The sequence below is a fragment of the Mugil cephalus genome, chromosome 7 (genome assembly GCF_022458985.1).
Source record: "Mugil cephalus isolate CIBA_MC_2020 chromosome 7, CIBA_Mcephalus_1.1, whole genome shotgun sequence".
Lineage (NCBI taxonomy): Eukaryota > Metazoa > Chordata > Actinopteri > Mugiliformes > Mugilidae > Mugil > Mugil cephalus.
Genome location: NC_061776.1, coordinates 21,458,002 through 21,477,130, shown reverse-complemented (window position 1 = coordinate 21,477,130; position 19,129 = coordinate 21,458,002). Strand labels below are relative to the sequence as shown.

The following is a 19,129-nucleotide window of genomic DNA, read 5'->3' as shown; positions in this document are numbered from 1 at the left end:
CTAACGCACTCCATTGTAATTAGTTTGTAATGGGTAACTTGTCATCATTATGTTAACTTAATAAAAAAACACAATCAAAACAAATTTTGAATAATCTCATTTTATTATTATTTAGCTAATTAGAAGGTGGTTGCTATTAAATTTGAATGGTGATTTTGTTGACATTTTAGTGATGTCATAATCATTTTATAGTGTGAAATACATGATAATAATACAGATGAAAAACATTATTCTTTTTACATTTAATAAAAATGCATTCAGGACATATCCCATAGACTTCAAAGTCCCTTAATTATATATTGACCCTATAACAGTTTTTGTCTAAATAAGACATGAACTAGAGCCAAAGATTTGAGAGAATTTTTTCTTTGAGGAAACAGTGACTTCAAAGCAGCACTTTCAAAGCACACAGTTATCTGCTAAATTGGCACTACTTTCTTTTTTTTTCTTTTTTACACGAGTGCGAAGTCTTTCATCTCAAATGTATGTAGCTTTTCTCTTGGTGGATGTGTTGTTTTTTTTTTCTCTTAATCAGCGCAGCCAAACCTTTCTTTTAATTAAGGAACTGTATAAATATTACTAATAGACAAGGTGGCAATGTGCAAGATTTCAGTTCCACTTCTTTATTTGGACCTGTCCTGATATTGGTCGTCTTCCCGTGGACCTTTAACTGTGCACCAACCTCATCTACAGCCAGGAAGGAGGGCTCAGCCAGCAGACATGTTAACCCAAAGGACAAAAATTAAATCAATAGGAATGCTGACGTGCACATTTTTGGATTAGCTTGACAATTTGTGGACGGTCCCTTCATTCTCTGCGTTCCGTCCACTTAATCTGATGGCCATAAATTTCATAATTTGTGAAGAATGTATTAATATTCCTGAAAAGAGATAAATTTTGATCTATCGCTTGTGTAAAAAAAACAAACAAAAAAACTATTTGATTTGGCGTGGTCTGTTCTATGGTGGCCGTAGGAGGGTGGAGAGGGAAATAAGAATCCTTAATTGCATAAACGCAAAAGGCAAAAGAAAAAAGAAAGATAGCTATAATCCCTGAATATTTTCCTCTTCTCTTGCTGCCTGCTTAATGCAGACATACAGCTGTGAGAAAAGGTGTTTGCCCCCCTCCTGGTTTCTTATCTTTTTGCATATTTGTCACACCTAAATGTTTCAGATCACCAAACAAATTAAAATATAAGACAAAGATAACACGAGCAAACACAAAATGCAGATTTTATAATACAGTTTTTATTATTAAGGGAGAAAAAATCCAAACCTACATGGCTCTGTGTGGAAAAGGTGATTATCCTCCTGTTAAAACATAACTGTGGTTTATTATACCTGAGTTCAGTTTCTCCAGCCACACCCAGGCCTGATTACGTAACTGAGATCTATCAGTCTGGAAAAGATTCTTAAGCCATCTCTAAAGATATGGGACTCCAGTGAGAACCATTATCCACAAACGGTGAAAACAGAACAGTGGTGAACCTTCTCAGGAGTGACCAACCGATGACTCATCCAAGAGGTCACAAAAGACGCCACAACAACATCCAAAGAACAACAGGCCTCATTTGGCTCAGTTAAGGTCTTTGTTCATGACTCTACCATAAGAAACAGACTGGGCTAAAATGACCTGCATGGCGGAGCTCAAGACCAAAATGTAAAAAGAACATAAAGAATCATCTCAGTTTGGCCAGAAAATATCTTGATGATCCCCAAGACTTCTGGGAAACACTCAAATTTGAACTTATTGGTAGGTATGTGCCCCTTTACATCTGGAGTAAAAGTAACACTGTATCTGGGTGAGTATCATCCCAACAGTAAAATCTGGTAGTAGTAGTGTGATGATCTGGGGCTGGTTTGCTGCTTCAGGACCTGGAAGACTTACTGTGATAAATGGACCCATGAATTCTGCTTCTATCAAAAACTCCTGAAGGAGAATGTCCAGTCATCTGTTCCTGACCTCAAGTTGAAGATAACTTGTTTTCTCCAGCAAGACAATTTATTTTTATTTTATTTCATTTATTTATTTGATTAGGACAATACACATTAATCAACGTACCAGCAAAAGCATCAATGTAAATATGCACAGTTGCTAAATTTCATCCGTTGTCCTAAGGCCAAAACACACCAGCAAGTCCACCTCTGAATGGATGGAGAAAAACTAAATGAAGACTTTGGAGGGGCCTAGTCAAAGTCCTGACCTGAATCCTATTGAGATGTTGTGGCATGACCTTAAAAAGTTGGTTCATGCTCAAAACCCCTCCAGCGTGGCTGAAATACAACTATTCTGCAAAGATGAGTGGGCCAGAATTCCTCCACAGCTCTGTAAAAGAGTCATTGAACACTTGATGGCAGTTGTTGCTGCTAGGGGTGGCCCAGCCAGTTATTAGGTTTAGGGGACAGTCCCGTCTTCACACAGGGCCATGTAGGTTTGGATTTTGTTTTTCCCTCAATAATAAAAACCGTCATTTAAAAAATTGAAAAATTTTGTGTTTACATGCATTATCTTTGACTAATATTTAAATTAGTTTGATCTGAAACATTCAGGTGTGACAAATGTACAAAAAAATAAGAAATCAGGACGGGAGCGAACATGTTTTCACACCACCGTACACTGAGAGCACATTTTGTCCATTACCACAGATTATTAATACGGTATACCACAAATTGTCTGTGTTGAACTAACACATGCTAATGGAGGCTTTGCCATTCATGCTGTTCTTTATTCCAGGAATCACTTTTTCACCCGATGTGCACATTAGAGTACAGTTACACCGAGAGACGGTCAAGTGTGAGCATTTGTCATGTCTTAAGTGCTTCTAAGCTCTGGTGCACTTATAATCTGTCACTGAGGGCTGTTTGAATATTCATGATGTTCATCTGAATTAAATTCATTTGAGCCCAAGAAAAGTAATAAGGCAATGAGCAACACCGCCTTAATCTTAGAGCTATGCAATGACCAAAGTGGGTTACTTATCCCTGTCGTCCGGTTCACTGAATCCTCTCACCATGGTGTGTCTGCTAACTTTCCAACGCTCTGCTTTCATGCAGATAACAGAAAGAAACCCAAATCCAGCAGCCATTCTGAACTGCCTAAATGTATGTCTCTTTGACTTATCAAGTTGTTCTCTCTTAAACGCATGTAACAATATCAGTAATGACAAAACTGTTTCAGATTTTAGATTTATCCTGTCATTTCCTGGAAAACCGTTTTTGAAAAATTGTGTATTATTAGGACATGTACCAATATTTAATCTAATGAAACGCTTTATTCTAATTCTGTTGTCTAATCTCTCTCCAGATCTCAGCTCAAACATTTAGTGCAGAAAAAACAACTAAGACCCAATCTCATCAGGGTTGTCTTATTCAGTTTCACACATGTGCTTGCAAAATATGCAGGGGCGGAAATATTCTTCATTAGAACTGCTCGGCTGAATGTGTTAAATACAAACCCAGCAAACACCCGCTCGCTTTGAGGTGTGTATCAAACCGATTCTGCGAAAAGTACATTTGTGCTACTTAAGGGAGCGAGATAAACCAATTGGGAAAAGCAATGGTGCCATTGCAGCAAAAGACTTGATCGTCATTATCTGTTTCCATGTTGAAAGTCTTGTGTAGAAAACATATGCAGTGCCTGTGTGGGTGTTAAAATCGTAGTTAAACATTATTTGAACCTGTTTTTCCATCACATGGCATCTGGGTAGTTAATCACTGAAACGGCAGCATCATTGCCAAATAGACAGGTCTTTTATTTATTCTTCTATTTGATGCTTTTTTCAAGACCTCAGTGAATGCCTTTGAAAAGCACTGCCTTCAAACATATACGGCTGTGACATGAAGTTAAAGCGAGCCACCAGTGTTGTTTTCCTCTTTCAATCTTTGACACGTACATGAAAGTAAAATTACAATGTTCATCACTTCCTTTGCATCAACATGAACAATACATACAAGACATGTCAGACGATCAGATTATCTTACATTTGACAGTTTGCGCACACTTTTTAATTGTAAACGCATTGTTAAACGAGGTCGTTTCTGTTGTGTTCATTTTTGCAGCACATTTTAACAGAAAACAGCTGACAATGGAACAGAACTGATGACAAAGTGAAAAACCTGTTAGGCTACCATCCACAGTGACAAGCACACAAGCGAAATTTCATTACAAATGTAAGGCGTATTGAATGGATTTAGAAATGCTTACAAAAAGAAGGGCACTTGAACGAGTTGACTGTACAGCGGATGGAGAGCATAGTGTGTTAATGAGTGACAACAAGAGACAAGAGACATTACTCCTGTTTGCAGTGCGATGTGTTTGAAGTAGTTCTACGCCAAATGTACTGTGTTTGTGTTCTGAACACCGATCAGCCACAACATTAAAACCACTGACAAGAGAAGTGAATAACACTGACCATGTTGCGACAGCACAGTGATCTGCTGAGACCTGGCAGTCATGTGTATGTTACTTAGACATGTGTCACCCGGCTAGACCAGACCAGGCACCCCCACCCCACACAGCGACACGACAGCTGGATGCAGCGAGACACAGACAGACTCATACAAAAACGGTTTAGGAACAACTCTAAAAAAGTAAATAAATAAAAAACATGAAAAACAGCACAAGGTGTTGACCTGGTCTCCACATTCACTAGATCCCAAACTGATCACATAACTGTGGGATGATCCACAGAGGCCCCTCCCCTCCACCCATAGGACCCAAAGACCCCCACTAACAACACTGTGTTCCCAGACACCACAGGACACCCTCAGAAGACCCATGTCCATTCTCTGATGTCTATTCAACTTGTTTGAAGTCACAAGGGCGACCTACACAATACGAGGAAGATGGTCATAATGTTATGCCTGACCGGTGTATGTGACAAACAGACAAAACGTTCTGCCATACTGTAAATGGCACACTGTTCAGATGGTTTGAGGATTCATCTTGTAAAGTATATCCTGCAAAGTATTTTTTCAACTCCCCTTGCATTCGGCACAGCATTTTTAGGGGTGATGAAAGAAGTTCGGCTTGGTCTAAAATACAGTAGCTCCATTGATATTAAACACAAGGTTATTACGAGGGAAACGGACAGTGGCTTGGTGTGCGTAAATAGACTCATCCATCCACCCCAACCTCCCCCCCTGCAAGGACTTAGCGGTTCTTCCCTCCTGCTACTGTCCTGGCATACAGCACCCTGACAAAGTAAGTTTACTGTCATGATGAATTAATTCATCTTTTGTCATAACCTTCACTAGTTAAAGGATCAGTGTGTCCGAACTAATTCTCTAGTCCCTGAGTAAAATGTGATACAAGACAGCTACAGATCAGCAGCGTTCCACGTCACTCCAAGTCCTGATTTTACATGCTTGCAGCACAAGTTCTCATGTGGTCCTGGTTCATCTAGAATCCTGTTCTTGCCGTATGCCACTTTTTCAGCGTTGTCTCTGAAGGTCAATAAAACTGTACACCCTGAACATAGACTAGATAGCATAGGTCTTAATGATTTTTTGGCTTGCATAAAGCCACAATATGGAGTTTCTTACTTAAAAAAATGACAACTCTTTTCCACTCTCAAGGAGGCAGTGAAAAATAGAGAAAATTAGTGCATGACTTATGACTAACTCACCAAGACAAGACATTTCATAATGCGTGCTTTGTAAGAGTGGTCTTCAGCTGCCTGTGTAAGTGTGAACCTCCAGGACTCCTCTGCACACCACGTGTTTCTTTACACTCACAGCTGTCCATCGGAAGCTGGGTGCCTCCAGTTGCTTCTTCGACACACCGTAAATTCTGTTTTCCATTGAAGAAATTGCTCAGCGGCTTATGAAGGACTTTCCACTTTTACTCCGGTGACCGTGGCTGTGAAACACCTCTGGAAAAGACGATCTGGGTCCGGAGGCTGGTTATCACAGTCCAACCTCCTGCTCATGAAGAGTTTTCTGATTCCCTGCGGACCAGAGGAACATATCACTCTCACATGGCTGGGTCCCTCACTGGGATCTCCTGCTGTAAAGCACACAGACAGTTGCACAAATTGTTCAACATCACCCGAATAACATGCATTAAAAAAAAAAAAAAAAAATATCTGCAGTTCAGTTCATGCTTTAATCCAACACAAAACACACCAACATGTGAGGCTTTCAGAAACAGCGTACAGCCACAGCAAATTCCTGCTGATGAAGTGTGCTTAAAAAGAGCCAACACCAACCTGGCGCTCTTAGGGGTAGGCCGTTGTCAAGGCGGCTGGGTTTGGTAGCGATAAAGAGGTAGCAGAGGACACAAACCGTGACGAGGAAGGCAAGGAGGACGACCGCTGCAATTGACAGACCAACCAGGGCACCGATACTGAGAGGAGAGGAGAGAAGACAAAGGTGCAAATATTGAATGAAGGAAGATCCACAGAGGTAAATCCCATCAACATTAGGAAAAATATTAAGGTGAAAAACATTTGTTTGTTTTTGCCCACAGATAAAAGTGGTGTAGATGAATTAAATTAATTACTCAAATGTCTCCTGACTGAGAATGAAGAAAAAAAAACCTTTCTGTCACTGTTCAATTGTCACTGGCATGCTTCTGCATTCAGCTTCCTCATAGTAACACAGCAGTAGATTTATATAAAAACTAGTCCAAAATAATTTTCTGCCACATGTTGCAAATCTTTGAGTTGCACTGTGATTAGCCCATCTATGAAGCACAGGACTACCTGCAGCATAAACGACCTTTTAAACATGTTTAGGACAGGAGACTCAACAAGGAAGAAAGTGGAAGAAGCTGATTACCTCAACCACCACATGTATCCGTACTCATACGGGAAAAAGCTGTTGGGGTCATCACAGCAATACTTAACGTCATTAAATCCACAGCAGTACACAGCCACGGCTGCGCTCCCCGTTTTGGGACAAGAGAAGGCATCCACAAAAACGCCGTCCGCGCTGTTGTATCCGCTGCATTCAGCGCTCATGCTGCGGCAGGGGGAGATAATGATATTGAAAAATAACTATATGTGTATGATCAGTGAGTTGAAGTGAAGCGGAGGAAGATTCCAGCGTGACTGATTGTGTCCGAGTCGCCGACGGATCACCGGCGGTGTGCGTGTTTCCTCATCAGCTCTGTGATTCCCGATGAATGAACACGGAGATGGAAAACTTTGAGGTAGTGATGTGCGGATCGATACTGAAATATCGATACCCCGGGATCAGAAATATCGATTCCCCCGAAACCAGATCTTCACGCTATAAAATCGATGCACAAATCAAAATATCGGTACCTTTGATACTTCGCGTATTTTGAGGTAATGTAGACTATATCATTAACAGGAACACAGTGGAAAGTAACAGAACTGTTGAGTCGTGGTAACACAACAAACCTCGTGAGACACCTCAGGTTATACCACAACACACAATTACAGGCATTATGATGAGATGGACAGAATAGGAGAGTATCAGAAGTAAGTTTTAATTTTATAGTACTTTTTCATAATTAAACCATAGTTCATGCTAATGGTGTTATTATTTAACTTATTTTCGTTAGGGTCTGAAACACCACTTTCATGATTGTGTCCTCTCTTTGGGTTTTCTGTCGTTGTATTAGCACGTATATATAGTAAAAAAAAAAAAAAAGAAGAAGAAGAAGATGAAAAGAAAAAAGAAAACTCTACTTCAATATACTGAGTTTAAAATTAATTAATTAATTAATTAATCTGATGTCTTGTATTCTTTATGAACCCTTTTTTCGTGAACTACGCCACTTTTTTAGATTTACCAGACACCATCAATGGTATTTACGCCGAAGTATCGGCGCCCTGCGATAGGCTGGCGACTTGTCCAGGGTGTACCCCGCCTCTCACACGATAACAGCTGGGATAGGCTCCAGCAACACCCGCGACCCGAGTGAGGATAAGCGGTAGAAGAAGATGAAATGAGATTGACCAGCCTGAAATTTACTATCGGATCGGAAAGGAAATCGGTGGTATCGAACATCACTTTGAATCTGAAAGAAACTGCTCTCTCTCTCTCTCTCTCTCTCTCTCTCTCTCTCTCTCTCCCTCTCTCTCTCTGCCTCTTCCTGCCTTGTCACCAACACGCATACACACACACACACACACTCTTTTATTCCTACTTTGGACGGCACTTTTGGTTTAAATGGTTCGTTTAATTTGGAACCATGCAGTGTTGGTGCACAGGTCCTAACAGTTTGCACCTGTAGCTCATCTCATCGCTTCGTTTCTGCCTCAAAGTTGACTCAGTTTTATCTAAATGTTCAACACAGCTTTTGCAAAACGCAAATTTTCCTCATACATATTCAAATTCAGGTCTGCATAGCTTTTCCAGAGTTTCAAAACTCTGCAGAAAGTGGTTGCACTCAGGAGTGGGAGTATTCATTAAAACTGATCCTTAACCGTGACCTGTAACCAGTGAGCAGTAATAATAATTGTATTAAGTTACAGCGCAGTTCTCCTCAGTGTTTTCAGGAGGCGTTGATTCTCCTCTGTAGCAATTATAAGACCTAGACTTTGGATGAAATATTATTGACTGTGTTCTGTTCCAGTGGGGAAAAGGAAGCAAGTGTTTGCATACACTCCTCATCTGAGACCAGCTGCATGAGAAATTGCATGTGCACAGGTTGTACATCACTAGTGGTGCAGTGTAACGGACCAATGTCAGGATGTCATCACATGTCTGTTCAACTGTTAATTGTAAATTAGAACATAATACCCTGAATATCATATATGACGCTCTTGTAATATTTGATAAACTGATCAACTGACAGTCAGGTGAAACTAGAACTTGACTAACGCAGTCAGAGTCCCTGCTCAACACAATAGACACTGCGTGTGAAGATATTACAGGAGATCAGTGTAGGGGGTGGCTGCGACATGTATGTCATTTCTTCCATCACAAGGGAGAATATATGCTGTGATGTGGATGAGAATCTGTGGCCAGACAGACAGCAGTGAGCAAGTGTTAGCTGTGAAACTCCAGCTTTGTTTACAGCGCTGTAGGCTACATATAAACTTCTTTTGTGTGTGTGTGTGTGAGGTGGACATGACGGATACTTCAATGGTCCTCTGCCATAGTGACAAAACATCTAATCATTTTGACTTTCAGTGCTTACACAGTGCCAAAGGGATGATGCATTTGGGGGATACTGACTATTTATATGAGAAAAGAATTTAATTTTGAAGCATGAGTGAACAGTTTTGGAGGAGCTTTGGCAAGTGAGCTATGCCGTGGTGCTGAACTGTAAGACTGTTTTTGCCAAATGATCTTGAATGTGATTTCTGTTTCAAGAAGTGAGTCAAACCAGTGGCAAAAAAACTGTAGTTATTCATGTTCTTCCTATGTGTGAAAGATTGTCTGTCTGTCTGTGTTGGCCCTGAGAAAGACTGGGGGACGAGCAGTGACAGCAAATGAATGAATGAATGAATGAGTGAGTGAACCAGAGCCACTAAATTATACCAACTAGATATAAGGCAATATACTTTTTGCTTGAACAAAAGTCAGCTTAGAACACAAGGCAGCAAGTTCTGTGATATTTCAGAGGACCCCGTCTAATGTCATTGTGACTTTAAAAAGACGTCAAAGCTCCATTAGGTGAAAACGCTGTAAAGTTCAGAATGACTCATGTCTGCTTTGACCCATACTAACGCAGACTGATGCCAATAATATTTCTTAAACCTTTTCTCAGGCATTTATTGTCCAGCAGAGAGTCCTGAGTAGAGACAAATTTACCATGTAATGACATCGTCCCTCAGTCATATTGGACAAGCTTCAGTGCACATTTTGACGCGAGCTAGAGTGAGTAAAATTCAGAGTTTTAGAGTCATGAGTGTGGCATTTGTCAGAAAACCTCGCCACCGTCTCCAGCTGCCAGGACTCAGTGGTATCTGACTCTATAGACAAAAGGTAAAAATCATTTGAGGGTGTAAGAGTGGAGTATGGTCTCCCTGGCATTGACTTTTTAAAATATTTGCAGTAGAGTTGTGTAGTTTGTACACTTATTAAGGAGGGTACTTTGAGTTTTATTACATCTGAAATAGAGAATCTACGGTTGACATCAGTCACACTGAAAAGTAAAATTAGTGAATTTTGTGATGTGCTGTCTAAAGGAGGATATTCATCTTTCCCAAAGATTTTGGAGAAAATCAAAAAATTACACGTTCCATTTACGAGTAATAAGATTAAAGAAACTAATTTTAAATTTATCCAAAAATTCTACCTCACCCCATCAAATTGCATAAAATCTCCAAAAGTAAATCACCTCTCTGCCCTAGATGTAAAACCAAACAAGGAACATTTATGGATTTATTTTGGCATTAAAACCTGTCTGGGCTTCAGTTAATCTTTATACCAAATCAGTTTTAGAATTAGAGTGTGATTTAACACATGTTTTTATTTACTCCATGACATATACACGAAACATAAAACATATACTTACATTATGGAAAGATGAATTACGTCCTTCATTTAAGTTGTTTGTAGACCATCTTACAATTTTTATTTTTTCCTTAGAGAGACTCACATACAAGAAATATGGTCGGGATGAGCTTTTTCTCGATAATGGATAACCAGAGTGATTTTGGCTTAGAGTTTAAACTATTTGTGGTTATGATGTTATTCTTTGCTTAGTAATTGTTGCTTTTCTTTGTTTTTTCTTTTCCTTGGTAGATTGTGCACCTGGTGTGTGTGGATACATATATATGTGTGTATGTATCTATTTCTATATACATGGAAAAAAAACAAAAAACAGAACAGAATCACCAGCTCAAATGAAAAAGGCAAATATTATGTCCATGTTCACATAATGTCACTATTTTGAAGCATATTGCACTTATGACTAAATATAGCTCATGTTTTTTTTTTCTCTATATAGTGCAGACCTATGACTGGATGAATGGGTGCTGTCATGTCACTACTAATGCAGGAGTCATGTTGCTCAAATGAAACATCGCTGTTTATCTGAACAATTTGCTGTGACTCCTCCCCTCAGGCCAGTGTTTTGATTTTTTTTATTCTAAATTCTCGTTGTCTAATTTATGTTGTACAGTTTTTTCTATGTTTTACGCATTTATGCTTATTTAAGTGCTTGTTTTGTACCACTGAGTAAACACACTCGGTTCTTGCCCAATGAAGCTGGTGGATTCTGGTGGATTGTGGATGATAAATGAATGCATTTAAGTAACGAGTGATGAATTATGAGGAGTCTGCATGCGAAAGACATCACGTTAAATTATTACGCTGAACAGGCAGTATAACCTGGTGAATAACTTCCATCAGTCGTGGTGTGGGAGCTCAGATGAAGCGCTCAGCAGCACGGCGCAGCCCAACTGTCGGAAGCAGAAGTGATTGAAAAGCCAGATGGTTTGGAGACGGTCTCTGCCAGAGGCAAGATGAATGAAACTTTTTTTTTTCATTTTAGCATTTAGTTCATTGAATGGCTGCGGCTGTGGTAAAGGTGCCGTCACTAATTGAGAAAGACTGTTGGTATTGGCCGAATAAACACACCACTCCCTGCAGAAGCTCAGCAGTTCCTGTAAGCCCATCAACACGGCAGTTCATGTAAGCCAATGACAACATGGCGTGTAATGTGACTAATGACGCCTTAAGGTCAAACTTTGTGGTTTTGACATGTGAAGTCGTGTTCACAACACACGAGAGGAGTTCAAAATGACATGAACCATGCGCCTTGAGTTTTTCGCTGGACAGTTGTTTGTTTACAGAAGGCACTGATACAGTTTAGTGAGCAAATGAGCTTAATGTAGGAAATGCAAAGTCAAAAGGATGAAGCCTTTAGAAATATGGCAAAATTACCATTCACCATTCACTTCCGCCATTTTTGGCCAAACCAGCAAACGTGACATGACACATAACACAATGACATAACACACACATACACCTCTTGGTCGGTGGAATGGTGATATAGATGTGCACTTATTTGTGTTTTTGACGAAACTTAGAAGAGGACAATGTAAATGGCTAGCTTAGCATAACGGTCAAGGCTGAAAGGGGAGAAAAATTTTCAACCAAATTTTCAGGTAAAAAAACAAAAACACCTTCACTTCTGCAGCTTAGTTAATAAAAATAATTTCTGCATTAAAGTCAAAGTATAAACATGACAGGTAGTGGTTGTACAGATGTATTTACACTAACACAAGCTAAGTGGCTATAGTTTGTATCATTATATATGGCAGGCAGACATCTACGTCTCAGCAAGAACATGGAAATTTATCCTTTCAGTAAAGGACCAGCATTGCTTTCTGTTTAGATTTTATACAAATGACTGTGACCACTCCCAATCTGTCAGTTTAGACCCATCAAATGTAATGACCCTACACTACTGACACTACTTTTGTTGTCAGTACGATGTATTTACAGCTTCCAGGCAGCCCATGAATAGACCACATCTGCTGTAATTAGTGTTATAGTGCCACTGAAATGTAGCCATTTTTGGCTACTACTATAATGACTACGAGTGGAATGTTAAGGTGATCATCATTCGACTAGTAGATTGCCAAAACTTTTATTGCAACAGGCACAGCCATCTTCCTGTTTTTTTTTTTTTTTGTTTTTGTTTTTTTGCTCAGTTTGCTCAGTGTCACTCTAACATCCTAATTTCCACACAGGAATAACTAAAGTCTTTTCTTAAATTATCTTCCTAGACAATTCCAACAGAGAGCTCAAGCAGGAGGTTACCTACTAGTGAGGATACCTTCCCCTCCACTGACTGCTGCGAGACAGAGAGCAGTGGAGGGGTTGGTTACTTACGTCTGGGGACACCTTCTCCTCCACTAGTTGCTGCGAGTCAGACATCAGTGGAGGAGGGGGTTTAACCATGTGGGGACTGTTCCTGTTCCTGCCTGTTTGTGGGATGGGGGGACGCCTACAAATGGGTCGGGACTAAGCTCATATCGTCATCTCGATGGACACCGGTACCTCCTGACAACTAGAGGGCGAGGGATCGATTCCCTGACTTCCTTGAGGCATCTGTGCTGCTGCTCCTGCTGTTGTTGTTGCTGCTGTTGCTGCTTACTTCTCTTCACCTGCTACTTGTTATTGCATTAAAAAAAAAAAAAAAAAAAAAAAATCATTCTTACTGGAAATGCATATCGGTTCTACATATCGGCTATCGGTTTTCACTTGGTTATTAACAATCGGTATCGGCCCTGAGAAATCCATATCGGTCGATCCCTAGTAGCAAGCACGAAAAATATGCCGCTTACTTACAGAAAGAAAACGGTCTAAACAAGGGTAAAATATTACTCACCAAATGAGTGTGCCAAGCACAAGAATGCAGAAAATAATGTTAACGAGTGTCGTTGCATTGATTAGGTCCAGCTCCTCGTCGTTGCGGGTATGATGTTGACCGTCAAACGTAGAGAGGAATAAGCTGTGCATGCCCACAGCTCGGGAAAAAAAAAAAAGTTTTCAAATCCATAACCGAAGCAAAAGTACTAATACCACACCATGAAACTACTCTGTTACAATACAAGTACAGGTCCTGCAGTGAAAATTTCAATGAAGTAAAAACATATAACATTAAAAGTAAAAGTAGCATACTACTGATTATTATTATATATCACATAGGCCTATGTGATATTACATATGTAGTGATGTAAAAAGTACAATATTTCCCTCTGAAAGGAGTAAAAGTAAAAAGTAATATGAAAACAAAAAAAAACTCAAGTACTTAAAGTATTTTGTACTTAAGTGCAGTATTGAGTAAATGTACTTTCCAACTCAGAAAAAAAGCACAATTATTGAAAACATTCTTTTTCTAAATGAATCCAGCTCTAGTAGACTGAACTGGTGAGATTTTTCAACCACAAATTACAAGTAACTTACTAAAAGGGAGTGTTAACAGCAATTTCATAAAAACAGATTTAAGTCAATTTACTATTTTTAATTAAATACCATGTTTGCATTTACAATGCATTTCCCTCTACTCCCCACACTCAAACAAAACTACCAAAATGAAACATATTCCTTCAAGTCTGAAGGCCCACAAACTGAATATAAATAAAAGTTAAGTTAAAGTTAAATTAAAGATGGGAAAAACCTTTAGATGTACAGCCATCTAGCCTGGTAAGATCAGCAACTATCAGCAATACAATGAAGAAAGGAGTGCGAGTAATATCAGTTAGCGTTCAAATTATGAGCACTTGACTTCTTTGAAGTCTTGCCAGAATTCTTTGGTGTGTGAACAATGCCAAAAAAAGGTGCAACACTGTTTCTGTGTGGTTCTTAGAACAGTTTGTGTTTGTGTCTCTTTTAAATTTCACTATGTATTATTAGGGTAATATTTGTGAATAATTCTAAATGACTTTTCCTTCACCTTATTCACAAGGTGTTTATGGGGAATCAACCAGACTTTCCTCTAGTTGTTGTCATTCACAAATCAATTCCAATATGACATAACAAGTGAAATAGAGACTATATCTTTCTGAATTAAGACACGTGTGTTTCTATTATTATTTTGAGGATGTTGCAAGAAACAAAATTTTCCAACTCGTGAGTCGACTTCGCTGAGGAGGGAGTCACATGAAGGTAGGTGGAGGGCCACTAAAAAGCACTGCGGAGATGGAATGGCATCAAATACTACGGTAATTTCTTTCAGTGTAATTGGAAAATTGTATACGAAGGGAGCAGCAGCCCACCAGCAATCCTGTACCCATCACTCTGACTCCCGGCCATTCCGATTCTTCTTCTTCCTCTTCTTCTCCAAATCAGAATTTTCAACATTTTTTGGACTAAATTTGGACAAAATTGAACAGACCAAACACAGCCCAATTTTCAGCGACTATTTCTGGGCTAAATCCAGGCTATGACGGACCGACCAGATTTAGCCAAATGACGTCAGGTGTTTGGTGGGTAACGTCTGCCTGATGACACTGGAATAATCTGGATTCTCAACATGAACCAACAAGGCATCTGAGCAACACATGGGAACAGAAAGAATATTTATATGTAAAGGCACACAGCAGGTGACCTGTGGGCGTTGAACATGTCCATGCTCCATCTAAATGAATGAGGAGCACACCATTCCTGACTGCTTGCTCTAATCCCAGATTATCTTTGCCAGACCAATCCAGAAACAGGGGAAAATTGGCAGAAGAAAGGGGATTATTTGCAGCGGCGGCGGGAGGGGAGGCAGGGGAGGAGGATTGAACACACACCTAGTTGCTCATAAATAGAGTTTGTTTATTTGCATGCCACTGCAGGAGAGGCAAGTGATCACAGAGATGAAATGACCAGTCACTGACACGTCAACCAGCCCTCCATTGACTCCTCCACCCCCGTCTGCTTCTCCCTCCAAACTATCAATCTGCCTGTAGAAAGATGCCGTGAACGCCCTTCATCTCTGCCACAGAACATGACAGCGCTGACCTCCTCAGTGCACGCTGTAGACTGCATAGCAACAATCTGCCGACTGTGAGTGTGGGCAGCTTCTATCACTCTAATTGCTACTTTTGTTATGCACCTTCTAAACGAAAAAGTTGCAGTTATTCCCCTGGATACAAATGCAGTGCATCACATCGTCTGAGCATTTCAGGGGCACGCGAATATTGGATATCAGAACGGTTCAGAGCAAAATGGGCTCCAGAGTAAAAGGTCAATAATCTCATCAGACAGGAGACAAGTATCATTCAGTGACGTCCTGACATTTATTTTATGCTGCATTCTTCTTCAGTTTCACTCAGAGCTCAAGAAACAATTTCAAACCTAGATCTGAGCCAGATTTTTTTTTATTTAGACACTCTGAGATTGTACGTGTAATAAAACACACTGCAGATACAAGAGTCCAGAATATTTCTAGAGACATCCATATACCGTAACACCCCAAGAAATACTCTTTTTTATTTTAACCACCAAAACGGGGTTAAGTCCATTTCAGTGGCTAAAAAAAAACATTTTTTCAGAAAGCTAAGAATCAGTCCTTCACTTATGACAAAAACTTGATGCGTTGTATTTACAGGACAGCACATGCTGTGTTCGATGCGATCTTCTGTCTGGTGAATGTCACAAAAATATTAATTGCAAGGTTAAATCTAAGCATAAATGCAAGCGTAAATTTCATATTAGCTGAACAGCGCTTTTTGATGGCATTCATTGATTATGTATGTCCACACACATACATAAAATGACTTCTCTACATTTAACCCACCCTTTAGTGCACACGCAAAGAGTTGTGAGCATACTCAAAGCATTTAAGCTCATATTTTGAGCTTAAATTCGTGAATTGAGCCTTCAAGCTTTTGGAAGATATATACACAGCATATAGTGTACATTCACTCAGTGCATTCAATATTTTTTTTTCATCTGAGGTTCCATAGGAGGCCTGCATCCATCAATATTCAGCACACCATCCTTTGCGCTCAGTGGCACTATGCAAATTATTCCTTCAGCATTCACATCTTTAATGATGTAATAACTGTCGAAAGGTTTCATACCAGAAGGGCTTCATGACCCAAAGGGAGCGCTGCAAAAGGGATGGACGATGATTAGCCCTTTTGTGATATATGAGAACCTGGTGTAAAGTAAGAGTAAAGTTTCAGATCGATATTGTCTGTGTGTACCTGCTCAGAGAAGAACCTATACACATTTAACAGCCCTGTCGCTGATTACACAGCGCGGCAGATGCGACATATGGGATTACAATTAGAGTAATATTGCCCATCTTGTGAAAGCTTGTTGAGTTAGTTTGCTCTGGTTTGCATCATGTGTCACACATGGAGGATTGTTGGTAATGGAAATGAAATGAACTGTGTAGGACATGGCAGTAATCATGGTGATGGAGAGCCTGAGGTGCACAGGCTTGTATCAGACCTCCTTTCTTGGCTTTATAACTTCATATGTATCCCCCATACACATGAGGGATGTTTGCTCTAGTGCTGTATTTTCATCCTGCTTTTTTATGTATATATATAATTGTTTTCACTTCTTCATCGTGGGATAGTGAGAAAGGTTTTGCTGATTCCTTTTGTATGTGTGGTAAGAAACTGACAGAGAAGCTGAATTTGACTTCGACTTTGTGGCCTTCTGTTCCCCTCCTGCGTCCTTAGTTGTCATTCACTACCACTCACGTGTTCCTGTACGTGTCTCAGAAGCTTCACTCAGGAACCACTCATCGTGTAACTCCACATCATTATCGTAAACCACTGGTGCCTATTTCTGTTCCATCAGGATGCCACAAAAAACCTTGCCACCTTGTCGTGACAGACTGGGGTATATGAAGTGACCCTTAGTAGATCTCCTCAGGACCACACTGAAGTAGATATTTTTCAAGTAGACACATTTTGTATGTTGTTGTAGGGAAAGCAAAAGTGTATTATTGGTCTCGGTTCTTCTTGCTTTCTGGTTCTCCATTGTATCACTAACTAGGACACCTAATGGACCTGAGGCATCTTTAACACACAGTTGTGACCTTCGAAACATCTGAGCTTGTGGAAAATTGTGTGCACAAAATGCTTGGCCGTAAGTCATGGGAACACTGGGTTGCTAGGTTACAGTCTGAATCTAGAAGCCTCAAAAGATAACGGCTAGCGGGATGAGGACAGAGTTCAGGAAGGAAGAGCATGAGGCGTGTTGGTGTTTTGAAGCCACTTGGAATCCCATCATGTTGCCCAAACAAACTGTAAACGAAAAACTCCATAAGATTAAATTAATTACCATCAGTTTGCTATTTGCTACCTCCGCTGTTACCGCAAATGCAAAACATGCAACTCAAAGCACTCTAGAAGTAGTGAATACCACAAAAGAGGATGTTCACTCTTTTCTTGTGAACATGAAAACACATCAAACACAACACATTAAATAAGGACTGCTGAGCTCCTTGGGTTTGACTTTTTGGTATTCACAGTGTCTCCATTTTCCTTATTTACCCCTCACAGTGCACAATGAGTTTTTCAGTGGGGGATGATTTCCTTGAAAACACCAAAGGATTTCTAAGTGTGTTTAAGGAGTGAAGCTCATTAAGGGAGATGGTGGCGAGAGGACTTTTAACTGGACTCTGTTCCATCTGTCATTAATCTCGCTGCACAGCATGCTCTGAACTATATTTCCCAAATGAATGGTGTGAATGGTTATTTTCTTTCTAAATGTGTGCTCGCTTCTAATGCCTGTTCATAAAGATTGCAGTGTGAGTCATTATCTTATCTCAGTCTTTCCACTCTGTTAGGATTTATTTGAAAAGTCCTCAACACGTACAGGGCCCCTGAGGTTTATTAGTTTAATTGGTTACCTTTGTGATACCACAACGCGCGTTGCAGAGGCTGACAACACCACATCTCCCTTGTAGTATTTACTGGTTCTTTCTTCTTCCTCGTTGTCCACCGTCCTCCAGTGCACTTTTAATCCCTGTGAAAAATAAGAGGTAATTACTGTGAGGGTTTATCATTTTATGCATCACTTCTCCATATAATGTCCCCTCTTTATCCACACTCGAGCAGGTAGCTTTCCTTTGTAGTCTTTGATAACATTACTTTACAGCGATGTAATGACTTCCATAAGGGTTCACATTTATATTCTGTTACTATTTCCAGCACTCAAATGTTTCTTTGAGGAGCTGATTCGGCTCCGGTGAAGATCTGCCGAGTACATCAAATCATTTTGCTGAATTTGTTAAATGGAAAAAAATGTGGAGTCTGACTGTGCATGGCATGGCACCCTTTTCATTTACACTGGAGCTAAGCTGTAGCTTCTGATTGGTTTTACACGACACTTGTCCGGATGACACATTCCCATTTCTATCATCTCATGTTATGATTATGTGGAATCATCTGTACTGTACCAAATCAGAAATGTGCTGTAAGGACCAGATTTTACTTATTTATTAGGTGTTGTTGTTCTTTACCTCACGTCACTTGTGCCATTTTTGTTTAATTTTTTTTTTCCCCTCTTTTTCTTTCGGTGGACGGGAACAATCTGCTGTCCAATTGTTCAGAGAGCTCTCTAATCCAGCCTTAGATCTGAGTTGTGCAGCGCGCCCTAATAGGATCGTAGTATTAACCCTGATGACAATACCACCAGCTGTCGCAGAGCCCCCTGTTGGCCATCAGCAGGAATTTGCCTGTTGGTGGGGGGGTGGACTTGACTGACAGAGAAAGAGACAGACACAGATTGACAGAGATAGC

The 19,129-nt window shown here is 40.0% G+C and overlaps 1 protein-coding gene across 1 annotated transcript; it reads right to left on the bottom strand.

The window, feature by feature from the left end:
• Positions 1 to 4,728: 4,728 nt before the first annotated feature.
• On the bottom strand, positions 4,729 to 7,104 carry LOC125011085 (protein shisa-like-2A). Its single transcript, XM_047590087.1, has 3 exons — positions 6,780 to 7,104; positions 6,209 to 6,345; positions 4,729 to 6,006 (listed from the first exon to the last, which is right to left on the bottom strand). Exons 1-3 carry the CDS (start codon positions 6,959 to 6,961, stop codon positions 5,822 to 5,824), a joined length of 504 nt encoding a protein of 167 aa, XP_047446043.1. The 5' UTR covers positions 6,962 to 7,104; the 3' UTR covers positions 4,729 to 5,821.
• Positions 7,105 to 19,129: the final 12,025 nt, after the last annotated feature.

Coding starts and splice junctions, on each gene's coding strand:
- LOC125011085 (XM_047590087.1), bottom strand. CDS start 6,961: ATGAGCGCTGAATGCAGCGGATACAACAGCGCGGACGGCGTTTTTGTG. Junction 6,346..6,779: donor GGATACATGTGGTGGTTGAG/GTAATCAGCTTC, acceptor CTCTCCTCTCAG/TATCGGTGCCCTGGTTGGTC. Junction 6,007..6,208: donor CCTACCCCTAAGAGCGCCAG/GTTGGTGTTGGC, acceptor TGTGCTTTACAG/CAGGAGATCCCAGTGAGGGA.